The 27,892-nt window shown below is 30.2% G+C and overlaps 1 protein-coding gene and 1 long non-coding RNA gene across 7 annotated transcripts; one reads left to right on the top strand and one right to left on the bottom strand.

The window, feature by feature from the left end:
* The first annotated feature begins 4,165 nt into the window (after nt 1-4,165).
* Nucleotides 4,166-20,495, top strand: LOC101203545 (MADS-box transcription factor 23). 6 transcript variants are annotated; one of them, XM_004136368.3, is made up of 9 exons: nt 4,166-4,319; nt 4,610-4,815; nt 17,527-17,605; nt 18,851-18,912; nt 19,281-19,380; nt 19,448-19,489; nt 19,562-19,645; nt 19,778-19,929; nt 20,020-20,495. In XM_004136368.3, exons 2-9 carry the CDS (start codon nt 4,634-4,636, stop codon nt 20,036-20,038), a joined length of 720 nt encoding a protein of 239 aa, XP_004136416.2. In that variant the 5' UTR covers nt 4,166-4,319; nt 4,610-4,633; the 3' UTR covers nt 20,039-20,495. The 6 variants fall into 6 exon arrangements, with proteins under 6 accessions (XP_004136416.2, XP_031738208.1, XP_011652594.1 ...); XM_031882348.1 differs by having other exon boundaries at nt 20,023-20,495; XM_011654292.2 differs by having other exon boundaries at nt 19,562-19,603.
* Nucleotides 11,704-27,126, bottom strand: LOC105435035. Its single transcript, XR_969152.2, has 5 exons — nt 26,977-27,126; nt 26,565-26,770; nt 20,488-20,530; nt 18,731-18,785; nt 11,704-18,090 (listed from the first exon to the last, which is right to left on the bottom strand). It is a non-coding gene; the product is annotated as an uncharacterized LOC105435035 (long non-coding RNA).
* Between the last annotated feature and the right edge of the window lie 766 nt (nt 27,127-27,892).

A 27,892-nucleotide genomic window follows, 5' to 3' on the forward strand; every position in this document is an offset into this window, starting at 1 on the left:
TAAATTCTATGATTTTGAAAATCATTTGATTTTCAATGACTTAAGAGTATGTTTGGCTAAATTACTTCTTATAATGAGTTTGGTAAAAGTTCTCTAAGCCATGCTAATGTTTGTTTTTAATACTATTTGTACAAATTTAAATTTAATTAAAAGTATTTAAATGATTAATGTTTGTTTTAAAATGAGGTCTTAATTAAACATCAAATTACTAGACAAATATTTTACATTATTTGAGATGGCAAGAAAAAGTTAAGAGAGTGGTAAAAAAATTATATAAAATGGAATAAAATTTTAAGAGAGAAATTAAAGAAATAGAGAGACGGAAGAGTTGGAGAAAATCTTCCTAAAGAAAAAAAAAAAGAAATTTACTCCTAGAGGTTCAGAGAAAGAAATTGAAAAAAACGGTTGTTTTTAAAAATGAAACAAAATTACGAAATTATTATAGTTAATTTTTGTGAATGGTAAATATTTTATCAAAAATTAGTTCATTTCGCTATAATTTAAAAACTAGTAACAAAAAAAGGTTTTGTGGATATATTAATGGGATCTATTAAAAAAAATATAACAAACACTAAAATATTTTATAGTGTACAGAACAATTTTGAAGGGAGAAAATATACATATCCACAATGAAAAATACCAAAAATGCCTTATAATTATTTGATACCCAACATACTCAATATATTTGGTAAACCACTTTAAGGTTGACTATTCTTTCCTGATCAAATCTACGGTTTTTTTCACTACAAAATAAATATTTTATATTTGGTACACGATTTTAAACCAAATAATAATTTTAAAAAAATAAAAGAAAAATTACAAAGAAGAGAAAAAGATTATGAAAATTAAGACAACTCTGAAATATTTATAAAAAATGATCAGTTTAACAAGCTTTTTCATTTTGTTAGATGAATATAATTTCGTCCGTTAGTTATAATTATGAAAACTAACCTACATTTATTTATATTTTTATAATCTATATACAATTAATATAAATTGGATGGAGAATTTTTGCATTTCGTACCTTTATTCTATATTTTCTTTTGAGGGTCGTCTTTGGAATAACTTACCATTAAGGCAATGACTTTAGTTGTTTGTGAAATATTCTGATAGATAGCTATGCCGTAAATGGTGTTTTTTAATAAACAATTTATTAAAAAACTGTCTTTGTAACACTTCCTTTTTCCTATAAGTCGTTTCATATGTTTAGAAACTATAAAGCATAGAATAAAGTTTCTTAACTAATTTAATTCTGTTTAATTAAAAAGTAGTCTTTTTTCATTCTTAAGCAAAGAATTAGTTAATACAATAATAAATTAAATAGTACTAATTAAATTTAATTGATTTTTGCATTTAATTGAGTAGTTGTTTAATTTTGGTTTCTAGAAAAACATGAACACACATATTTATCTTCTATGGTCGTAAATTATTTGTCAATTCTTATATTTTTAAAAAATAAAATTATATTGAATGACAACAAAGTTTAGAAAAAAACAGTTCACAACATTTTTTTTTTCATATTGCAAATTTGATGAATATGACAGTAATCTATTTTTAAATTTGTTATTTTTACAATTTTGAAAATGTAAGTGATATGACCTCTATTAACATAATTTTTTTTTTTGTTATTTTTGCATAAATTCCTTTTTTTAAAAACTCCTCTATATTAATTATCTCATATATTTAATAAGACAAATATCAACTTAAATTTTAAACTTTAGAGTTTGCATCAATTTAAACCAAACTAATAGTTTTGTCAAATTAGTCCTTGAACTATCACGAGTATATCAATTTGAACCTTAAACTTTCACAAATGTATCTTTTTAAACTCTTTTAACTTTTACAAGTATATCTAAACAAAGCATAATGAAGAGTTTATTTAATATTTTTTCTATTTCATATATACATATTAGTGAAACAAATGTATTTACGCGACACAAACGAGTCCTAATTGCTAATATAAACATAGTGAACCATCCCATAGGTATAGGTAAATATTTTGTGCTATCAATTTCAAAAAAATAAATTCAATATTATTCCACCCTACTCTTAACAATGTCCATAAAAGAAAATAAGACACACATAGAAGTATTCTTAGACTCAATTAAAAAAAACTTAAACAGTTATAAAACAAGAGCATACTTAATTTAATAAAGTCTATTATGTTTTACCATATCTCTCCACTCTATTTATCAACATCTTTCTACTCTATCCAAATATCCAGATATTTAATTATAGGAAAAAAATATTCTTTTTCCTCACTTTCATGTCTAGGTTTTTTTTTTTTAATTTTATTTATAGGTTTTAAAATATTACAAATTTGTTCCTTAAATTAATTTGAGTTAATATAACACTTTGTACTATTTACATTTGAATTTTGATACGTAGCTGGACTCTATTACTTATATTTATAGCTTTATTATTGATATTTATTTTTCAGCTTTAATGTTCATGTAGGTAAATAAATTTAAAATAATTATATCAAAATTGCTAACTTTCCTACTTAGTATCTAATCATACCTTAATTTATAATCCATAAAAGAATAAGATGTTATAAACTACCAAAGAAGAAAATGGAAAAGGAAAAACATGTTTGTCCACACACACATATATTCCCCCTTAAATCATGCTCACCTTTTAATGGGTACATGGAAACCACAATATATCATTTTTGTCGACTACTTTTCCAAAAGAGGAAGCATGAAATATATATGGATTGGCATCTCTTTTTCCTTCCTCCATTGGACATTTTAACCAAAACATTTATATTAAAACTAAACTATTATATTTCAAAAATTGATGTTTCCCGTTCTTATTGAGAAACACTTTAAAAAATGACAAAACAAATTATTATTATAATAATTAAATATATAACACTTATAATTTACTATATTTGTAAAATCACAAATCTTAAAAACATTTTTCATTTTTGTAAAAGAGTTAAACTAATTTCTCATTCAATGTAATTTTCTTTTTATTTATTTATTTTATTTACTCTACAGCTATTGAACTAATTAAAATAAACTTTTACTTATACGAAAGAAACATTATTGATATATATTTCCGTCAATTAATATATATAAAAACTTAGCTCCAACCAATTGAAATACACTCTTTCTTTTACTTTGACGATGATCTATTTCTAGACAATAAACATACTAAATAACATTAATGGCAAATGTCGACTTGTCAGAAGAAAATTTAGTATTGACAATCTATACATATGAATATTTCTTGAAATTAAGTATGAAAAGAAGAGTGAAAAGCAAGTATATGCCAAATGATATGTTATCAAATTGCATATTTCTTTGAAAAATTATTATTTGCATATTTCTTTGAAAAATTATTATAAATAACAACAGTTGAAAATACAAATTTTAGTTTATATGAAATGATATATAATGATAAACTTCTATCATTTATAAAATAAATTTGTTTGTTATATTTTAATTTGTTTTAAATAACTCTCAGAGTCGAAATTAGAAGATTTAACCAAATATTTACACTTTATAAAAAATGATTTTTTAAAAAATAAAACATTTGACAAAATATTTAAACTTAATAAAAAATCTAAGTATAATTAATTTGTTTTCAGTAGTTTTGTTGAATATAAATAGTTTGTCAAATTTTTATATTTTTGAAAAAATTTATTGGGTAATTTACAAAGATAACAAATAGATTTATGATAATAGAACTAATGTCATCTATATTTTTTAAATTGTAAAAATGAAAATTTTAAAATAGATTATCGTCTAACTACAGTCAATTACTAGTCATATTTGCAAAATTTGCCATAAACAAAAAGTTAGATTTTTTATAATTTGTTTGTCATCTAATTTCTTTTTAAAATTTAAAATTATAAGTGAAATATTTCGTAAATATTAAAAAAAGGATGGAGGGCAATTTGGTAAAATGGGTGCACCCTTCTATTTAGTAATTCCACACACAAAAAGTATCTTTGAGAAGAAGCAGATTTCCAAAAGGAGAAAAAAATAACAGTGTCCGTATCCCACAGCCTACATCCCCACGCGTCGATGATCCATTTCACGGACCACTCGAACCTCGAGGAATAAAAATATGTTAAATACTGTAATATGATTGGGCAACGTGTCCTCGTAAGTAGTGGTTGTTGCCACACTGGAATAAAACCCCAGAGAAGCTTCAACATTTGGACGCAGCAGATCCCTTTCCATAAATGGCGCTGTGCAGCTGAATGATGTGAAATCCGCTTCAGTACAACGCTCCGTAAAAAAGCGCTGATTCTGTTTGATCTCTCACTTTGCCTTGACTCCAACAAGCACCGCACTCATCCAGAAACAGTGAGTTACAATTCCTTCGAAAATTCATCAGCATTTTCTTTTTCGTTTCTTCAATCATTGCTTCGTTTTTCTTTATGTTTGTTGATTTGTATATGTTTTTGGACTGTTTTCTACTGTTTTCTTTTGGATCGCATGTCTTAAATTTGTAAATATATCATTCGCGTGTGTTGTCGAGGAAGAACGAAGTGTATTTTGGATTTGGTTGCGATTTTCGTTGTATCGTTGTTTTCTTGTGAAATTTACTGGAGTTTCGTTTTTTTCTGTGGCTTTATCTCGGGAAAAATGGATAGAAGAATCGAGTTGCGGATCTAAGTATGGGGAGAGGCAAAATTGTAATTAGGAGGATCGATAATTCGACGAGCAGACAGGTGACTTTCTCGAAGCGTAGGAGCGGATTGTTAAAGAAGGCGAAAGAACTAGCGATTCTCTGCGATGCGGATGTCGGAGTTATCATCTTCTCCAGTACCAGCAAGCTCTATGAATACTCCAGCACCAGGTTCTATGATATTCATTTTCTGTTTCTTCTACTTTTGCCTTTGTTTTCTTCTACTTTTTCCATTTTCAGTTTGAATAATTGCTCCGTTTCCGTACTTAATTTATAATAGATTAATCTCTCGTGTGCGACAAGACATCGGTAACCTCGCTCTACTTAATTTATCTGATTTTTATTCATTCTATTGGCGAGCGTGCACCTTGAATCACGATTAAGGCTGTATGCTTTAATCGTATGGAATAAAATTTTGTGCACACTGAGAAGTAGGAATTTGTTTTATTTTGTGATTTTATGAGGATCGTCAGTTCTGTCAATTGCCGGACCTCGATCTTCGTCGCTGAAACTTCGTTTGTTTCAGTTTTCCACTATTCCGGTAATAAACTCGATTGACATATATCACGTGTCATTAGAGTTATTATTGGCTGTGAAGTGTTAGATGCTCCACTAGTTTATTCCTTTAGGATGAACGGATCGTACTTGAAATGAAGATGAGTTTGTGATGATGGAAATAGAAATGTTGCAACATTAATCGGATATGTAATTGATCAGAATAGAAAGTTGAGCAGTTCCGTCAGAGAAACATATAGTTAGATCATGCAAGAAAATAAGTACACATTCTCTTGGAAGTAGTGAGTGCATTATCTCGATCAATATAGATAAAGATCATGCACACGATAACTGGAAGCTGGATAACTAGATAACCAGATCAGTTATTTTCCTTTTCCTTATAAATCTAAAATTACCAATTGACCAAAAACTTAAACTATCAAGTAAAGATAAATTAAATATAATACATATCTAACATCCAACGACGTCAATTGACTGAACTTGCTTTGGAAAAAATGGTTGGAAGGGTGGATTTCTGTGCTGTTTTTGGTTGAGGTGGGATCTGTGCACAGACTTATTGGCCAATTGTTGCTAGTTAGCTCATTCTATGCTTCTTTGCATCTTGGATTGGATATATAGACTAATGTGGTGGTCAACAATAAATTTTCATTTATATCTGTTATAATTTGGCTCAAGATTCTTTCTCAACTCATCCATTTGAGTCTAAGGACTAGAGATCTTATATCAGTTAAGATTGTAAAAATAAAAAAGTGTAGTTTCAGATCTCAAAATTCATAATATGTATGATTACGTCATACAATCATACCTCCTTCTGTAGGTTCAATTTACTTATTCCATATTTCTAGTTTATATTCTGAAATAAGGAAGGAGCATGGTTCGAGCAAATAGCTAGCTATAGTCCCTACGGATGACCACTTTTATGAAATATTGAATATAGGCATGGACAGAAGTTGGTCGGTTTGGTTTGTGTGTACTTGTATCTTTTGGGGTGAAGGATTCAAGCCAAAATTTAGAACATCCGAGATAATTTTCTATGAGTTTTTCTAATACCAAAAATGTTAGAAGTGGGATACACAGGTTATCTCATGTCTTAATTATTGGATATTAAACAAAAAAAGAACTAATGTCCATAACAATAACCGATTTAATATATACGTAGAGTGGCCATTAAGTTGGATAGTTTAAATATCATTTTCATAAGCTATTCTTTCATATTATTGGCTTCTGAAAAATCTCCGTTTAGTGTATGTAGTCTGAAACTTCCCTAGAATAAAGCTTTCACATTCTTTTTTCCTTTTCTTTCCCTGAGTACAAGCTTTTTCCCGATAATGTTTATTTAGCTTTGATCTATTTCAATACGAAAATAAGTTAGATGACAATCATTCAGTAACTTACTTATCTCAAATGTTTTCATCTCTCCGCCACATAAAAATAATTTTAACTTTATTTTTATGTGGTAGAGAGAAAAAGAGTTTTTTTTTTTTAAAAAAATAAATATACATGAGTTAAAGGAATTGAAAAATTTCTTAAAATTTAATCGAGTTCTTCCTATAACATAGAAATCTCTTGCTAATCACTACATTCATGTTTTGCTTTGAATCCACTTGACCTCCTTGAAACTCGAACTCATCTGATCAAGAAGACATTAAGTTGGTTCAATTCTTTTACAAGTTGTGTTGGTCAGCCCAACTCTTTGTAACCATAATCTCTCTTGAAAACTATTTGAATCCTATCAATCCTTTATGAGCCACTTCCCACTAATTTAGTACGTCTAGTGTTGTTGAAAAAAGATAGTATAGGATTTAAATCTTAAGTAACTAAAGGGTACGTGATCCAAAGTTCATTAGTCATAAGTTTTTAATTATTTTATTCTTTATAATAATTACTTTAAGTCAACTTGGGATGTTTTTTTAGATCCATACAAAAATGTTAAATAATAAATTATCAATGTTTTCCTCGAACAAAGATGTTTGAACCCATAAGGTTCATATTCTTAATTATCAAATATTACTTATTCTTATTAAGCATCTTCAAAAGCTTAATGATATAGATGGGAGGGTGCATTCTGGGGTAGGTTTTTTTTCATTTTTTTTTCTTTTGATACCTTCCTATGGGAGGTTGTTGAGAAGGACCATTCTTCCAATTTGATTCCCCCAGAAAAAAGCAGATCTAATACGAGGTAGAGGAGAGAGAAAAGTTGAAGGAATAGTTGAAAAAAAAAACTTAGATGTTGACTAATGAGCTGCCAAACATACTTTCTTCCACTTCTTTTTTTTAACAAAGATTGTTTAAGATTATAAAAATCACCTTTTATTAGTTTTTATTATTTTTTTATCGAAAAAAAATAGTCTACACAAAAACACATATTATTATAATACAAATTGAAATAATCTACCCAAAATATAAATCATTCTAATCAAACTATAAGTTCCAAACCTAGTTAATGTGCAAATGCTTTTTTGTTTTTGTTTTTTTAAACAAATGAGAGGAATGGTTGGCATCTCCACCTCATTATTACTCTTTTTTGCTTGAGAAAAGGGTAATAATTGGATGTAGCTTGGGATGTTTCACCCATATTTATTTATCCGTTTTCTCACCCTCACATACAAAATATTAAATATATTTATTTTATTAAAATAAAATTTATCAGATATCAAATTATGATTAAATCATTTTGTTGAGACATTAAAAAAATATAGTTATCCGAAATGTATACAAGTATTTTTTATTTGAAAAATAGTCGAGAGTTGGTCAATTAAATTTTACCACATGATAGTTTTGTTTTTTATTATCCATTTAATATATATATATATATATATATATATATATATATATATATTTATTTATTTATAAGCTATAACAACATTTTAGATTCAATATCATTTAAATTTTGTTATATGTTATAAATATTTTGTCAAATTTGCTATCTTTTATAATTTCCTTGTTATTTTGTATATCCTAAATATAGTCATAAAGAATTCTACTATGTGCTATTTTTATTTTTTAAAAACATTTTTTTTATAATTCCTTTTATTGTGGTAAAAAAGTGGATAGCACAAGAGTTGAGTCCACCTGATCAATTATTATTCTTGATCGTCGGTATTAGACAACTCAATCTCAATACTAAATATTACTAGCATTACACATTCTCTTTTCATATATTTTGTATATTTAATGAGAAACTTTGTCTTAAAATCCTACATTCCAGATACAAACTAATTAGTAATGATAACCTATTGACTCCAAACTTCACAAAACTTCATCGTTTGGAACCCAAAACATTCTTCCAACATTTCCATAAGACTACTCATAATTTAGTTACATGTTATTAGATAAAACAGTAAACTTATCTCTGACACATAATTTTATGTGCTCTATATTATCAGATTTGAAAGATATACTATTATCTTAGTAAAAGTTCTAAAATGTAAAGAGTATATAGCACACATCACACTTAAAAGAATATTTATAAGTGGGGAAATGAATGTTATTTCTCATCAGAATGACACAAGAGAACGCACAATAAGTTGCAAGTCTAGATGTCAATATTTGTATATTGTACTTAACACGAAGAAACTTCCACCTCCACGATTGAAAGCTTAAATGTTTAGCCTTAAAACGAAATTTGTGGTCTAGTGAATTTTTAGTTTCATGTCCAATATATCTAACAAATTTAATTTAAAAAGTTTAAAATTCATGAATATATATAAGATATAAACTATAGAGATGATCAACCGTTTAATTAGTACTTAAATTTTTAAAAACTTCAAATAATTTAAGGTTCAGAGAGAATTAAAATTTTAGTGAATTATTAGATAAAAAATAAAAGTTTAAAAACTTAGTAGATACTTGTGAAAGCTTAACAATCAAACAGACAAAATCTAACCCAACTTGAAACCCGAACCAATAAAACTAAGTTATAATTGTTATAATAATACATTTTAAAATCTACAAGAAATACAAGAAGTAAAACAGCAGAAACTAATAGTTGCCTTTTTTGGATAAAATTATAAAGCCCATCCAAATTCTATTTTCTTCGGTGCATCGGCACTTTTACAACAATAATGAAGTCTTTACATGAGATTGGTAAAGATAATCATATTACAATGAATAGCAATAGCAATAACAATACTCTTAAAAATTTACAAATAGATTCTTATAATCTTATATATGATAAACCAGATAAATAAATAGACTATATTGTAAATATTAGTTAGTCAAGAATAAACTTTTATCATTAGGGTTTTATTTGAAATGTATTAATTTTATGTCCAAATACAAGGGGAAAGCATTCTAAAACATTTTGAATAAGCCAACCTAAATAATATAAAGTCCTTTACGTTAATCAATTAATCAATTTGAACATACATGTACGGAAATTGCAAAATTAATCATTTCAGTAGAGAACATAACTCTTGTCTTAGAAAAAGAAGTCTTTCTTTAATTTCAACTAGGCTTTCAGTATACTAAAAAAAAGTTGCCTAATTCTCAAAATTAGTTGCAGTGCTCTACGGTTCACACTGTAAATGCACCTTCACATATTTATTTTTAGGACAACTAGGATGCTCCTATCTCAAATCTTCGTTGTATTTTAAGAAATAGCGGTTGATTTTATTTTTGTATATGGGAGAGATGGACAACAATATGTGATAGGTGCATCCTAGAATGCACCCAAGTTTTATTTTTTTTATAGGTCTACAACATTTTTAGATTAAAAAAACTTAGGTGTACTCTAGAATGTGTTATCCTTTATACTCCTTATCTCTCCACCACTATAAAATAAAATAAAAAATTAATTAATTTTTGTATGATAAAAAGATGGAGAGTACGTGAAATAGAGTGCAATCATAGGATGCTACAATCTTTACCCATTTAGACATGACAACAAAAAATTATTAGTTTTAGAAGAAAACAATAGAAGCTATTTGGAAGGTCGTTGGAATGCAAGCAAGACTACTAAAAATATGAAGAACATTGAAATGTGTGTCAAACCAAGGAGAAGAGTAGGAGTGAGACCATAAAATTTCAAAATAGTATAAAAGTAGTTGAGTTGGAGAGAGTGAAAACATAATGAATCTAGTATTACAAACTGAATCCAAAATGCTTAATCTAAAAGTGAACTTGGATTAATATTACACTACAAGCTCATTTCATTATGGACTTCCATACAACCTCTCTTCGTCGTACGTGAAAGTTTTAAATAAATAACACACCACGATAAGATTAAAGAGAATAATTGAAATACATAAAAAAAACCAAATATCTAAATGTTTTACTTAATATGTATTTCATCCGTTCTATTAGTGACATTTTTTTATTTTGGAATGCTGTGAAATATTGTGTTTTGGCTTATATATATATATATATATATATATATATATATATATATATATATATATATATATATATATATATATATATTTTAGTTTTGTAAAAGTTGACAGAAAAATTAATAGAATGGGAGAATCTATATGTAAAAGAAATGAAGACTTATAATTTTTTTTGAAAGATGAATCTTTTCCAAACCTTTTTTTTCAATGTACAACATGATATTGACAATTTTTGTTCATTTGCTAGTAGTGAAAATTTTAGAGACAAGAATTGTTATCTAAAATTAATCGTAAATGTATTTTTTTAAACTCTTTTCGATAGTTTGCAAATATGATTAAAACTATTGAAAATATGAAAATATTTTTTATACTAGTAAAAACTTAGGAGTATATATATTTTTTTATTTGCAAGAAAGAAAATTCCTCTCTTTTCTTTCTTGCAATCAGAATTCCTTCCTATAAATCAATCTTCACTTCATTCACATTCAATGTCATTAGGGTCAGTAGACTTTAGAATTCTGTAGAGGGGATATAGTTGTGTGTGCATAGTGCATGGTGAAAGCCTCCCTCATCCACTATATAAACCCACATTCTCTTCTCATTTTGATACACCACCCGAAATTCCAAATTCCAAACTCTCTAATTTTTCTTTCAAGTTCTTTCTGTCTACTCTATTTCATTATGTTTTTTAGTTCCAAGCAACTAAGTTTGAGTTTCCAAACTCTCTAATTTCTATTTCAAGTTCTCTTCTGTCTGTCTACTCTATTTCATTATGTTTTTTAGTTCCAAGCAACTAAGTGTATCTGTGGCTAAGTGTATCTATGGAGTGTTGGTATACTGGTTGATTTTAGTATTTTCTACTAAAGAATTAGTAGCTAGTTTATCTTGAGAAATGAGAACGACAGAGCATGTGGTATATATTTGCATATTATAGCAGAGCTACAAAATGTTTAAGAAAGCACGTTAAGAAATAAGTCATCCCCCATTCGCGCAGTCTTCCAAACAACAAGTTGGGTTGTTAGCAATAACACTAATACGATGTTTGAAAGTTACTTGCAGTTAATGCTTTTCAATTGTGAGGGTTGAAAATGGATAGTCGGTAGATACTGTTTTCCGTGAGTGCACAAATCTCTAAATTATAGTACACTAGGTGCAAAACACTACAGAAAAACATAAGAAGAAAAAGGAAGAAATTTGAACACTAACAACAATATAGTTAACGATAGATTATTATATAGTTGGTTCTGTGGGTTGTAATAGCCCCACGGAAACCGGAAACCAGCTTGTCGAAATCACATAACACTTTGAACTTTTACCAATTCACAAAAGAAAAATATATACTTGAAGATAATTCTACAAAAAAATAAATATATATATAAACATACATAAAACAAACAAAACAAAACAACCCTTAGAAGTCCAAGTTAAAGTCATAAGTTACAAATTCTAAAAACGAAAGAGAAAACTAATCTATGAAGCAGACAATACAAACCGTGTAGCCAAAAATAGATTGTAGATAAAATAAAACATAAGGAATAACTTGAGGAGAAAAAACACACTAAGCCACTCCTTTTCAATACAGCTTCCTAAAACCATAGTTACTAGGAATACAAGGTTTCAATATTCTCCTTTGTAGCGATTATTACAAAAGCTCCTAATAATACGTGAAACTGCAATGGATCGGCTGATGGGGAATTGCTGAAGAGGTGTGGTGAACAAGTTCCAAAATTTATGATGTAAACGAACAAAAGCTTTTTCTATGTTCTACTTTTTTATATGTTTAGTGACTATTAACTCATTAATTAAAAACATTCGTGCTTTCATACGAATTATATGAAATGCAGTATGTCATCATGAATTGTTTCCTTTTCATTAACCACTAATCCTAAATACTCGCTCATCATTTTTTTTTATTTATTTATTTATTTATTTATTTATTTTGCATGGTTCTACGTTGAAAAACAAGAATTTCCTAGTTCGGCTCGATTATTTTAATAGGAGAAATTTGAATTCAATTAAATTAAAATTTAAAAATATAGAAAACTAGTTCTCTGAGCCCCGTTTGTTAAAAATTGTTTAAAAGTCTCACTCGATAACATTTGTAGGGTTTAGAAAATGTAATTGATTACCTTCTTTCTTAACTCCACGGTTAAAAAAAAGACAAATTTAAAACTACAATAAGAATAGTGAAAAATAATTCTAAATAAATGTTTTTAAAATATAGCAAAATGATAGAAAGACAATGAATTGTATTTTATTGTGCTTTTTCTACATTTGTAAGTAAAATGACATACAATATATAAATATATATATATATAGCAAAAAGATTCTTTTCTTAGACCAATTATTTCGATTTGACTTTTGGTGCTTGATTTTTGAAAATTTGTGTTGAAAAACAGAAAACCAAAATAACTATCAAATAGAAAGAAGCTTTTACAATTTGACTTAGGTTTTAAAAGCATCTTTTAAAAGTGGGCATCTGAAATAGAGAAATTCATTAATAGTAATGTGAGAACCATCAGTGATAGAAAAACTTATTTTTGTTAGAAGGGTGGAGAAAATGATATATAGTAAGAGGTAAATTAGAAGAAAGGAAGATACGTATAGAAACAAGAATATGAGAAAAGGAAAAAGGATAGAAAGGTATATATAAATTAATGGAAGAGAAAAAAGAAAAAACCAAAGTGAGTTAAATTCAACGTTGAAATTGGCACAAAAGATGATTCACTAGAACTACGTTTTTATTTTGTTTTGAAAACTAATCATGAATTTTAAAACAATTGGAAAATTGTAAACAGTGATTATCAAATAACTTATACTGAACTAAAAAAAACAAAACAAGTGAAAAAGACGGTTATAATGGCAGAAAATAAAAAATCAACAGGATAAAGCACAAATTATCACCTATTCTCAAATGCAGATGAAATGGAATAATAAAAAAAATGGATACACTGCAGAATTTTGACACTCCTTAACTATTTAATCTATCTACTTTGATCTTGAACTTTCAATTTTTTACTAAACACAAAAAGGATTCCACTAGATAAAATTTTAATTTAAACTGCTACCTCTCAAAAACACAAAATTTAGAAGTTTAGAAATCAATTAATTAAAAACCAATTAAATGCTTTTGAAAAGTTAAAAAGACCAAATAAACACAAATCCAAATGAACAAAAACTGATGTAGCCCCCCAAAAAAATTATGAAAATGGATGGAAAGGCCATTATTTGTGGCAACGAAATCTCAACAATGTTAAAAAAAAAAAGAAATAATAATAATAATAATAAAAACTCTCTAAGAGTCAATAAGCAAACATGCAAAACCACGAAAATAGTTATTTTTAGTGTTAAAAATAACTATGGTACCGTGAACAAATTAGTCAAACATTTGAAAAAATGGAATTCAAATCTTATTTGAAAGTAGACAACCAACCTTCGAAAATGAATCAAAATATTTACCAACATATCAAAATATCGCAATCCAATATTTACCAACATATCAAAATATCGCAATCCATCAATAGACCCCTCCACAAATAATAGTAAACTATAGACTTAAACTTTGATATTTTGTTATATCTATAAATTTTATCAACAGTTTTCTCATTTAAAATAATTTTCATCAGAAAGATAGAAAGATAGTTTAGAGTTTAAATTTTTCATTGAGAAAGATAGAGGTTGAACTTTTCTATCTATTGAAGATTTGTGCCACTTGTAATTGACCAATCCAACAAATTTCTGATATTTGGTGATGGAAAGAAGTTTACAACCTAAACAAATCAAATCATGCTTAGGAATGTGAATATCTACACACATATGTGAATATCTACACCAGTTTACATGCACCTCAACTAGTTTTATGGAACAACTCGTTTTCTCCTATAACATTTGAGTGTCAAAAAAAGTTGTAGAACATTTTCCTAGATGGTAACCCCATCGATTGAATCCATGACCTTTTAATTAGTTGAAATATAACTACTAGGCCAATCCGTAGTGGTTAAAAAATGTAGAGATAATATTAAAAACGTCTCTAAGGAAGAGCAAGATTTAGGGGTAGATCCCATCTAATTACCGAAAACGTCTTTTTACTGACTTTTCCATATCACCACTGGTTAAATAACCATGCAGATTTCCATCTAAGAGAAATTGTCCTTCGGCAAACAATTACAAATTACAACTTACAAGTTTTAATGTTATATACAGCTCCTCGTTGCTTGCCTTTGCCATTATGTGTGCTAAGTGACTTTTGTCATTTCATCCATTTTGACAAGAGCTTCTGTATTCCTTAATCTGTGTCAAAATCTTATTAATCTTTAATTCATAATCTAAAAGGAGCCTTAATACAAAGATGTCAAGGTGGGTGTGAATCGCTCTGAAGGGTATGTTTGATGTTTTATGCTAATTAACAAGCATAGCCCGGAGAGTTTGAAAGAAGTACACCTGGTTCCTTCCATAAAAATCACATCTAGAGAATTCTTACTATATCAGTTCCTCTATCTTTGACATCCTATTATGAAGCTTTGGAAGAGACATTTTTTACACTGGAAAGAAATGTGGCTTAATGCTGTTAGGAACAATTTTATGGTCATTGTAGTAAGAAGAGAAGGGGAAACTTCTTTTATTAGAAGAGAGGCAGGTCAATCGGTAGAACTGAATTTTTGCACCTCTACCACCAACTACATCACTCAAGTCATTTTATAAATAATATAGGCTTTGAATGCAGCTTGTGGTCTTGAGATGCGAGCAGTTCCTTGCATGAATTCACAAGGTAATCAATTTTTATGTTCGTTTGTTCTCTACAGGTTTGGGTTCAGTGGTTCTCTCTTGGTGTTTTTGGTTTCAGTTCTGCTCTTTACTTGATGGTTTTTCTATTTGGTTGGAACTTCTTTCATGCTTCCCTGTTCTGGGCCATCTGTTTCAGGGGTTTTATGGTTCTCAAGAGTTGTCTTTTGGCTTGGTCTTTCGTGTTGGGTTTGGTTATTCAGGCTGAATAATGAGTCTCATTCTTAGAAAGTTTTTCTTTGTTTTATTCACGAAGTGTTTTGTTGTTGTATGGGCTTTCCCCCTCTCTATTGAATCTCTTTGATGGTTCTTATTGTGTTCCATTAAGTTCTTTTTCCACTCACTTGAAGAGTTCGTATCTTAAAGTATTGATCACTTTTCAATTACACATTGAAAATCTCGTCTATAATTAAAAAATGAAATAGGTTCCAAGTGATTCGTGCTAATTGAAGAAAACTCCTCCCCAACTCCTTTAACTTTTGCCTCATAGTTCCATCTCGTTAATGAAATTTTGTTTCTCATATAAACCAGTAGATTCCCCACTTTAAAATAATCATAATATTGACCTACTGTAAACCAGAGGGTTTCCCCAGCTTAACCTCTAATCATGATTTTGACCTACCCGGGCATGTTTTCAGTTTAATGAATTTGGACAATTTCCTTTGTTTCACCTTGAAGACAGGATGAGTTTCAAGCTCGATTATTATGAAACCTCCAATTATTCACTTACGAGAGAAGGGGTAGAAAGATAAAGTCAATGGACCAATCCGTTGGGGATCATAGGAACCTATTATCTCTCTGATAGGAAACAGAGATATTCAATTGTTATGTTAAGTCATAGTTTCATAACCATTTAGTTTTAAATTTTTTATTTTTTAAATCTGACTTCGTTCCATTTTGTTGTTATCTAAGCCTAAGTGTAGAACTATTAGATGGGTTAAATGATAGCCAGTAGATGATAGATAAAATTTAGCACTTGGCAATTGAAACTGCTATCCCTCTTGAACACATCACTCCCGACCTAAGTTTTATCTCAATATCATTGGCTCTGCCATGTCAAACCACTATGCCTGGTCATTCATGGAACTACCAATATCTCCGTGCCATACCTGCCATGAGGTAATACAGAGTTCCATTTCATCTGAGGCCCAGAGATAGTTTTGGATTCTGCTATTCTCTTAAGGTATAGAAAATGTGAAATTTGTTTTTTGGCTGGTGAGGGTTGCCTTTGTTTTTCTCTGAGCGAGAATCCTGGAATATTTATCGAAGAAGAAACGTGACCAGACAGACAAATTGAGGATTGGGCCAACGTTATTGTTGATTTTGAGGTGATTTATTCTTTATTTTCAGACAAGAGCTTTTGAGGTGATTATTCTTTATGAGACCATAGATATTTGGTGCTGGAACTTGGGAAAATGTGGTGTCTTTTCTTCAAGATCGCTTAATAGAAGTCTATCATCAAGAGTAGATACTGGTCGTGAAGACCTCATCCTATCTGTTTGGAAAGGCAAAGGTCATTATCCACCAAGGTGGTGAAATACAGAAATTCTTCTTTTTAGAGTTGAGGCACATGTACAACATAATACATTTGACAAGCTTTGAAGTCGCACTCCTTGGATCTCTATCAGCCCAAATTGCTGCACTAATTGTTTTTTATCTTAGTGCAACCTGGTCGGGATTTTCTGGATTTTCCTAGTTGAAGTCTGATGTTGGGACCTGGTTTTTCTTTGTCCTATTCGAGATCTCCCCGTTATGTTTATTGGTGACCATATCTTCTTTTGAAGATGGTTCTCAATATTATTTCATTGTTATCTATATAATTGGTGAACTTTCTAAAATTTGTTTGTTGAATTGAACATTGAATATTCTAGGATAGATTGGTTTTCTTGTTTATTCTAGTTGAACTAAATAACAAGGAAGGTTCAATTATTAGGCTACCCTATTTACCATCCTTCAAATGTATCCTGCAATTACAAATTAAAATCCACCTACTAGCAAATTTGAATTTTATCCATAGAACTCTGAGGAGAATCTCGAAAAGGTAAATAAAGGTTTAACTGGGAAAACTAAATTAGAAAGAATCAAGGAGTAGCTAGGGTCATCTAATTGATAATGCTTATAAGGTAGTCGTTAAGTTTACTACTTTCCATGTCTTCTGAATAAATGTTTATTTCTTGGAAATTTCATTAATCCATTTCAGGAAAAAGGAAGAGAACTTCATCTCTAACTCATGAATTATTGACTGTCTTACCAGCATGAAAGCACTAATAGAACGATATAACAAAACAAAAGAGGAGAACCATCAGCTTGGAATCCCGACTTCTGAAGTCAAGGTATTCTTTAACATCTAAGACCATATTATTTTTTCTTCCCTTTCAGTCAGACATTAGGCAGTCGATCATGAATGATTTTTGAGACACAGAGATTTCCTATCTGTAAAGCTTCTGATACGATGATGAAGATTAATTTGTAGAATGTGGAGTGGGGAGGGGCGGGAGGGGTTTGGGACAGTGCAGTTGGGGTTTCGCAGCTGTTTGACTTGGGAACTGGCCAAATGAATTACTGGCTTTGTTTATTACATCCAGAATAATATTGAATTTGGACGTATTAGTACTACCCATCAATGCTACTATCTAGGTGATAGGAGCATGCATGTTTGTTCCTGGTCGGAGACAGAGAATGATAATTGTAGATGTAAATTATTTTGCTAAAAAGAGATGCACCACAAACCTTTCTATTTACCTGCCATGCTGAAAGAACAATGCCAAACAACAATCATGGAAAGAATGAATCTTGGACCCTTGAGATAGGGATGTCTCTGGACAAAATCAAACCAGATGATTCAACAACCAAAGCCAGAAAAACAAAACAAAGAGCAGAACCCATAAAAATAGCAAACATGGTAGACCTTGAACAAACATGCATTGAAGTTGTAACTTTATCAGTTAATATCTAATTTAGTTTTATGTTATTCAATAATTTAAAATAGAAAACTGATCAAGAAAGTTCTCTGAAATTCATTAAAAGGAATGGGTTGTAGGCCAGGGTGTCGAAAGAACAAGGGTTGTAGGCAAGGATTTTGAGAGGAAATGAGGTGTAGACATGAATTGAGATTCTATGCCCAATTCTATGCCCATCTAACATATCACTGTCATCAATAATGAAAACATAAAAAATTTTATGATTTCACAGTCAAATCTAAATATTCAAAGAATTCATAAACCTAAATATATGAACTTCAGGTTCAATAGTCAATTTAATATCAAGGTTAACTTTTCCACTTAAAGATCTATGATCATGAGCAGGCATGTACTCTTTGTACAGTGGGAAAAATAATGTTCTTGCTATTGTATTTGAATATCGATGCATTCAGTAACATTTTTTTACATACAATGATAGAAATGATGTCTGAACAATTACATCATTCTTAAACTTCGAAAATTAGCATGCTTACGTACCTTCTTTTCAAAAATGCTTCCCAATATGCTCTATACGCTTAATACATTTCTGCGCCTGTATATAGAAGGCACTCTTATATTTCTAAATAGTAAGGAAATCACATTCTGGTTTTTAATTAGTACTGGCAAAGGGAAGCAGCGACCTTACGGCAGCAACTGCAGAGCTTACATGAAAATCACCGGTACCAACATACGTATTCTATTATATATCATTACATGCTTACTTGATAAACACTATTACTAGAAGAAAAGGTAAAATAGGGTAAAATGCAAATATGAAACTTCCCTTCAACATCTTAATGGCCATGGGGTTGAGTGCATTGAGCCAAAAATCTACTTCCCAAACTCATAACCATGTATACTGGTTCAGACATAAAAATACCGTTTATTGATGACCAGGCATGATCAAAATGTATATTTCCTAACATACTTCCACGTGATTGCTCAAGTTAAAGCTGATACATCATTTGAAAGAAATAAAACTCTGAAAAGATCAAATGAAAACCATCAGTTCATTCTGATAGAACACCACTAATAGATATAGTTACAGACAGATGATGGGTGAAGAGCTGACTGGTCTGAGCGTCAAGGACCTACAGAACCTAGAAAATCAATTGGAGATAAGTCTACGTGGTGTCCGTATGAAAAAGGTATCAAACTGTATTATTTGTCAAACGTGTTTGGTGTTTTTACACAACTTTTCATTTCTTTGAGCAGGACCAAATCTTAATGGAAGAGATACAAGAACTAAACAGAAAGGTTAAGGAACTATGGTTCTGAATTTCTGTTCTCAATTATTTTGGTTACTAAAATTTGTTCTCTTTGTTACAGGGAAACCTAATTCATCATGACAATATGGAACTTTATAAGAAGGTAAACCTAATTCATCAAGAAAACCAGGAATTACACAAAAAGGTATAGATGTAGATAACTGAGACACACTTTAATTGGATCCCAAAAGAAAAAGAAAAAACTAAAGGATTTAATTGGTTGACCATTAAACTTCATCTTGCTTAGTCACCCTAAAGAAAATTTTCACCATCCTAGGTCTATGGAACAAAGGACGCCAATGGAGCCCACATAAGCAGTATTACAAATGGACTTAGTGTTGGAGAGGATGCAGGCATACCTATTAACCTTCAACTCAGCCAGCCACAACAACAAGACAATGAGGCACCAGAAAGAGCTACAAAACTGGGGTAAAATTATGAAAAGATCCGTAAACAATGAATTCAAACGAACTTTTTTCCGTAGCCACTATTTCAATCTTGTTCTTTTCATGGTTGCAGCAGACTACAACTACGCTAGCAAAAAGAGACCTTACACCAAGATCAACCAGGAAGATATTTCTTATTTTGCATCAAGAAACGGTGTAAGGTTGCAAATTATCTTTCAATCAACATTAGAGAGACGTCTATTCCATACCAAAAGAAACCAGCTTTGTCTAGTTTGTGGTGATTAAAACAAGGCTATTTATGTGAAGAGTAGGCTATGCAAAACAAAAAAGATAACAATAATTGAAATCGCATCACATGCATACTTCATGTTCTAGAAATCTTAAGGTCTGTTTGCCACCTTCATTATAATCAGTTAGGTTTAAACGTTCATACTTATTTTATGACTAATGCTTGCTTGAAAATTCTGGAGAATCATCCAGAAAAGGAAAAGAGTAGATTAAAGAGAACATTTATCTCACACTAATTTTCAACCAAACAGTTGTATATGATATTCATCATGAAAGGATGTATAGTATTTACCTTGAATCTCTCCTGCTCAGCTACAGCAAATTGTTCAAGCAGTCTGTTTAAAAAAAATTAAATTAGAGTAAGACACAATTCAGCAAAAAATTTAAACAAAAATAAATAAATAAAGCAAAATAAAATAAGATAAAGAACCATTTTTACTAAACAGGGTCATTATACATCCAAGAAAATAGTTAATCACTACATCACTGAAAAAAATGATAGTCCCGACAGCATAACATCATTTCATCAATCAATGATATACGGAAGGGAAGAATCCAACTACATAGATAGAAGTTACAAATGTGACGTTCCCATTGTCAGCAATACTGTGGAACTGGATGAAATTATGCTTGCTGGGTTGTTGATATTCACCTAGAGTTTGGGAACCACCTTATCACATAAACAAGAACTTCCCGAAAATGGTAGAAAATAATGGGAAAAAAAATTAGGAATGGTTCAGACATTGCATTGCACATCGCAGAAAAAAAATAATATTCATAGTACTTTGGTGAAAAATAATCCTAATACGTAACTATATGTATTCCGAAAATGGTAGAAAACAAGGTCTCTAGAGAATTAAAAGTAGTCCAGCTACTAACTTATATGTATTCCCCAGGTGGCATGAATTACTGAAGCTCAAAGGTCCAGAAACAGATCAAGGGCCTTCTAGTTTCAAAATGTAACCGCTCTAAAGATAGATATTTTAGAAATAAGCGAAACTCCAATGAGAAATTAAAAAACAAAGAAATCCCAACTTTAGACCATACTTGCACAACATAAAGGGTATAAGCAAATAAAATTAATTTTCAAAAGTAGTACTACTTGGACATAAGGTGTACAGTGTCAATCATAATAATTTATGCATCAACAAATGAAATTGATTTTCAAAAGTAAAGCTACTCGGGAATTATGTGCACAATGTCATTCATAATAATGATCCTATTATGTGCACATTAAGTAGATAAATCAAACAATAATGTGAACGATGCATAAAAAAGAATGAACTTTAGAAAGATCTACTTAAATTATTCCTATTTTCAGCACAAGAAATGTAAAATCACAATTCATGGCATCTAATGCATGAAACACTATTGTTATTGTATATAAAATGCCTATAAAAGGGGTTACTAACAGATGATAAAATTGAGGTAACTGCAGGGATTTGGCGGGTCCTCTTGGAATCGGTCCTGGAACATCTTTTCAGGAGGGAACCTTAGAGAAGCCGAAACTAAAGTGTGTGTTAATCTCCAACTTGCTTTCTTAGTTTACCTCCTCAAAGAATGCTGATTACCGGTTTTGGAACATTGAAAAAGGTGGAATTTTCTCTTCAAAATCCCCTCAAACATTGCCTTCTTCTTCATGCACTAGAGGTGATAACATTTGTTTCCATATATATCTTCTCCATACATCACTTATTTTCATATTAGAAAAGAGGCATCCTAGGAAGGTTAAATTATTTATACAGAAGCTTAACCGTTCTTGCATCAATCACAATCGCCTTCAAAAGAGGCTCCCTTGCCTCTCTCTCTCACCAAATTACTATTCTCTTTGTTGCAGGGATGCTGAAACACAGATACAATTTATCAAAAATTGACCCTGGCTGCCAACTCTTAGCATGCTGATTTGCATCCCTTGGTTGGTTAACCGTCTTCCCCTACAAAAATCACACTAATCTTTCCTACTTTCACGGGACATCTGTTCAAGAAATGGTAAGGAAAAAAAAACCCTTTGGCAAAACATCACCAGAGCTTTTCTTTGGAGTATTTAGAAAGTATAAAATGCTTGGTTTTCACAGAAAAACATTCCCTTTGTAATTCCACTATGTCTTCCCTCATTTCACAGTAGAAGAGTTTTTTGTAATTCCTCTTGATAGGACTCTTTTCGTAGTCATTTCAATTAACAAATCAAATGTTTGTTTTCTTATCTACAAATAAAATTAATAAATAACAATAATAATAAAAAACTTTCAAAATTGTAATAATTTAGTTCTTGAATTTTAAGATTAACAATTTAATCCATATACTTTCAAATTTGTGTCAATTTAGTCCGTGTCAATTTAGTCCTCGTACTTTCCAAATTACAACAATTTAATCTGTGTACTTCCAAGTTTGTAAAAATTTAGTCCCTACAAAAAATATCACTACATTTAATTATCAATTTTTATTAAGTACCTACTTAAACTTTATGATTTAGGACTAAATTAATACTTGTTAAAGTTTAGAAATTAAATTGTTACAAATTTGAAAGTACAAGAATAGATTGTTACAAATTAAAATTCAAGAAAATAAGTACTTCTCTCATGAAACGTAAGGGGACCAAAAGTGATTTTCAACTAAAAGAGAATACACAGTAGATAACAACACTATGATGATTCAAGAGTAGAATTACATCAATGAGACTATAAGGATGAAAAGCTGGCTTCAACATAAATAATAGTGAATGCAATCAATGCAAGAGGAGCGGTTCATCTTAGGTGTGGGATGCCGTACCTATTTTTTCAATTGAAAACTCCAAAGAACCTTCTTGGCAAGCTTAATCCAACGATGGAACATCACAAATAAATGTGTGGGCTACATCAACAAAATATTATCCAACCCAAACCCTCACTAAATTGGCGTTTGCTACTCTAATTCAATGTATGTTTACCATCTTCACTAAAAACCTTTATGGGCATACCTCTCAATGGTCCTCACATTCTAGCATTCCTATTCCACATCACAAGGAATAATTGACTGGAAAATATACTATAATCCATTTTTGTACATATACAAGAGAATGGATTCACAAATCTCCATTTTGATCACTCTAATACACAAGTGGTTTTTCTTGAAAGGTAAAAGAAAATCCACACCTCCTTAGCTACTAGCTACGTACTATTGAATTCAGATAATTCAATAATTTTGCTTTATTTTTCTTTTTGTTTTTGTTCTGATTTGTTTTAATGCAGGAGTTAGAAGCCATTGAAACTGCTTAGCTAAGAATACTATGTAACTATTCTCAATAGGGGAAAATAGATGGATCGAAAGTAGGGTTGTCAAAAGACTTACTCCAGGTTTTCTAACCATTAAGATCAATTTCAGTGGAAAATCCACTCAAAGGCTACACAAGAATATATAAAAAAAAATATTCACTCATAACACCTGAACATTAAAATATAAAACAAGATGGATGGTAATAAGGGTAAAATCCTCAACAAAAGGAGTAAATCTTGGAAAATGATAAATAAATTCTAGCACATTTCAAAAGAAAAAACGAGTTAATGGTTTGATGTGGCCATCGAGAGAAAGCAAGAATCACAGATTAATTTTGGAAAAATCAATTTATATAAAAGTAGAATACTGGTTCACTCGAAGATATCCATTAGTCATGGATTGAGATTATCACACCTCTAAAAAAAAGATTTTTTTTTTCATCTAAGTCCTTGAGATCATCGATAATAGAAACATCTTGAAAATCTAATTTGCTCAGTTCTCACCATTGCTACTTTTCATGGCCATAAAAAGAAACTAACACTCTGGTCCCCGATGCAACGTTTAAACTTTCAAATAATTATTAAGGAATCAGGGTATGAAAAGTTAATTGTTACCTATTCTTAAGGTTTTACTACCTGGTGGGTGATGGGCACAACTTTGCAAGAATTTCACTAAAATCCATACTAGACCTCTTTATTCAACCAACACCAACTTTTTGGTTCGAACAAACCACCAAATAATAATTGACCAAAATGTTTTACTTTATCATGGAAATGAAATTGCAAGGGGGATTGATTCATCAAGACATGAAAAATGGTAGTTATTATATTTTTGTTCATGGCAAGAGTTATCAGTGGAAGAGTTCAAGTAGCCTCTTCTAGAAGTTTGTTGTATATAATGCTGAAGACACGGGTTTAGACCAGTGTAAACCTTGAGGTGAATTCATTATCTGAGTGAGGATGATACCTAATTAAGGAAGCAAGTTGAAACTCCTATTGCTCTGAATTTCTGTTCAACTATAAGTTGACTTTCATAATGTTAACTTCGAATCTTTTTAATATATTGTAATGATTTCACTAAGAATAAACTATAGAGAACCGAATAAACAATCCAAACAAATAAGAAAAACCTAAATAAAACAATAACACCTTTCACGAATAATACAATACAAGAGTAAGGACCAAAAACTACGCATATGCCCAAATTTGTTGCAATCGCATATTTATAAGAGCTTAGTCATTACCTACATATGATAGAGGCACCACTTGAAATTTCTTAGAAAGCTACTAATCTCTAGATTAATGCATGCAAGAAATGCCTGAGCATTTAAAGATCCAACTCAAAGATTAATAAAGAAACGGTGAAACAATGCAGTCTGAATTCTAATCCCAAAACTCCAGCTATATATAAAAACAATATATTATTGTCAGCACACCAAGAAAGCATTCTACTTGGAACATACTGGTTGTGATGACTTTTCCCATACAACACCAGATGAATGTTGAATGTTGTTTGTTAAACGCAGGTAATCATCAAAAGAAATTCGCAAATACAACATCAAAAAAGAAAAAATGAGGGCAAAACTAAACTTACGTGTCTGAAGATTCAAACCCTTTTGCCAAAGCAATTAAAAGTAACTGAAATACAAACACAAACCATAATGAAAGAGGGAATAAAAAGTGTTTAACTATTGCTTATTCAAGATTGCTTCCATGCTTCAGGAGGTAAAGATTAGTAACAAATCGCCCAAATGGTTAGCTGCTTGCATACCCAAAACAGAAGTAATGAGTGCCAACTAGCTAACTGAAACTTACAGTAACCTACATCACAAAGGCTTCGAAGATGAACTTGTGTAACTAATTCTACTATAATCATGTGTAACTAAATCTACTAAAATCATGCTTCTAAGGAATGCGACAAATTAGGAGCCTGATTTTAGTAGACTTAGTTACACAAGATAAGTAGAATTATTTACACAAGTTCATCTTCGAAGCTGTGATGGAAGTCTTTGTGATGAAGGGTACTGTAAGTTTAGTACGTAGTTAGTTAGTTGGCACTCATTACTTCTGGTTTGGTATGCAAGCAGCTAACCACAATTAATATCTTATAAACAAGTATTATCCACAATTAATATCTTATAAACAAGTAAGTTCGATTTCGTTTCAACAAACAAAAGTATAAGGCATGTCTTGAAAGTACGTTCTCAGATAATTAACCTTGCTCGGTAAATATGAACTACTAGCTCCCAAAGCTCTAGGGTTTCAAACTATGTGATCAATCACCAATGTCCTACATCTATACATTTATATTCAACAAACAAAATGATCCAATATTTAGAAACCAAACCAAAATCACTAACAAGCAGAAAAATGTAGAAGAAAAGTGAAGGGAGGGTATACAGATAAATCGTAATGATCTCGTTAACACTCAAAACAATTTAGAGCAATAGATAGAAAAAGTGTTGTAACAGAAGTATTTCTAAGCAGTGATTAAGTAACTCGAATGTCAGTTACCTAGCTAGTTTTGGGTTAAAAAAAGTTATGGATGCGTAAATACAAAAACAGATAATCTTGACGACAGATCTCAATGCTATAAAAAAATCAAAACAAAACAAAACATAACGAAAAAACTAGTGGCCATCTCCAGAATACTTGGAGAGCTTAAATCCCGTACGGTATCTATCAAAAGAACCAAAGAAGCTATTAAACTTCTTGCTCTACGATTTCCTACTCTCTTTGGTTATAAAATAGTTAAATATCATATTACGCAAATACTACTAAATGCGTATTTAAAGATTACGTATACAACCACAAAAGCAAGCATCCTGGTCAATATCTCAATATAACAAATTATCGGCCGGACAGGTAAAGCGGAAAATGACAAACTAAAAATAAATAAACAAACGACGTATTATAATACCACACACATACACGCGCGCACACATAGAGATAGGTGAGATAAATGCCAGACCAGATCGGTTCTACACTCATAATTTTATGTTTGCTTCAGATTAATCAAACAGATACAGCAACGAAACAGAAAAAACGAACTATAAATATCGCGCACTAGATCAACCAGTAAGAAAACGAAGTACGTAAAAGCGTGTAGAAAACTTACAATGGAAAACGAATTCTGCAATAAACCGATTCTACATCGTAATGCTTCGTTCGGTTCATAAGAAGACGCTAGAAACAAGATGACCTAGCAATTCAAAGGCACATAGGAACAGTTGCGCTCGGACTCTAGCCTTTTCCAGTTTTCTTCTCCCCGCCGATTAAAGCCAACCAAACGGATCTGAGAAATAGCTTCCGAAATGACATTTCCTGACCATGAGAACAGTGATCGAACTATGAAGGCCATGAAAACACCAGAATCGAGTACTGAAGTAAAGTCAGAGCAGGAAATTATATCAAAGATGCGTAGTAAGTATGAATATAAGTTGAGAAGCACGAAGATGGAGGTCGATGAAGATTGAAGACGACGAAGAAACATCAGAGAAAGAGTTCTATGAGAAAGAATGGATCAAAACCTGAGGAGGAGAATGGATTGTATGTGATGCCTCACGCGAGGAGACCAAAAACGGTTGTACCAGGCTACGAAGAAGCAGAGCAATTTGATGTTTGATCTCTGTAGACGCTCGAAAAGAAAACGGAAAACGAGAATAAAGGGGATATTTATAGTCGTGATGTGACAGAAACAGACTGAGGATTTAGCACGCTTAGTACTTTCTAGTTGCCTATTATTTATATTTAATATCATAAACTATTTTCGATATTGTACATTTTCGAATTAATTAAAATATCTTCAATTACAAATTTCACTCTCCAACGTTTAATTTTAAAATTTTAGAAATACTAGTAAACGAAATACTTTATCAAAATATTATTTTTTATTTATACAGCGAAAATAAATTATTATTTGTATCTATTTGAATAATGTATTGTAAATATATTATGATATTTTAATATTTTCGTAATTGTTTATAAAATTATCATTTAAAATAATATTTTATTTTAATAAACTTTCCATTTTCAAACTAATTATTCTATTTAAAATTATCTAAAGGTGATTTTGTTTAAAATGTAATTCAAAAGAATAAAAAGGTTAAAATTGCTTTTATGTATTTTATAGCTGTCCTAATACAATTTAATTCCTCAAAATTAATTTTAGAATTTAAATATAACATCAAAATATAGTCAAATATGATGAATTTATTTTATGTTGCGTTATATTTTATAAATACTTCTAAAGATTGTCATTTAAAATACAGAAATGACAAATGTTATTTTAAATTTAAACCATTTCAAAATTCACTTTTCAAATAGTTATAAATATACTATTCCTAACAAAGAAAAATCTTCATACGTGTCTTTATTATTAGTGTTTTATTTAGAAAATTGTTTTATTCTAAAACATATATTTTTTATTTTTAGTGAGTTTTCTTC

Source organism: Cucumis sativus, chromosome 3, assembly GCF_000004075.3.
Source record: "Cucumis sativus cultivar 9930 chromosome 3, Cucumber_9930_V3, whole genome shotgun sequence".
NCBI classification, from domain to species: Eukaryota; Viridiplantae; Streptophyta; class Magnoliopsida; order Cucurbitales; family Cucurbitaceae; genus Cucumis; species Cucumis sativus.

Excerpts from the sequence above, each read along its gene's own strand:
- LOC101203545 (XM_004136368.3), top strand. The coding sequence starts at position 4,634 with ATGGGGAGAGGCAAAATTGTAATTAGGAGGATCGATAATTCGACGAGC. Across the intron at positions 4,816-17,526 it reads TATGAATACTCCAGCACCAG|CATGAAAGCACTAATAGAAC; the intron begins GTTCTATGATAT and ends CTGTCTTACCAG. Across the intron at positions 19,490-19,561 it reads TACAAGAACTAAACAGAAAG|GGAAACCTAATTCATCATGA; the intron begins GTTAAGGAACTA and ends TCTTTGTTACAG.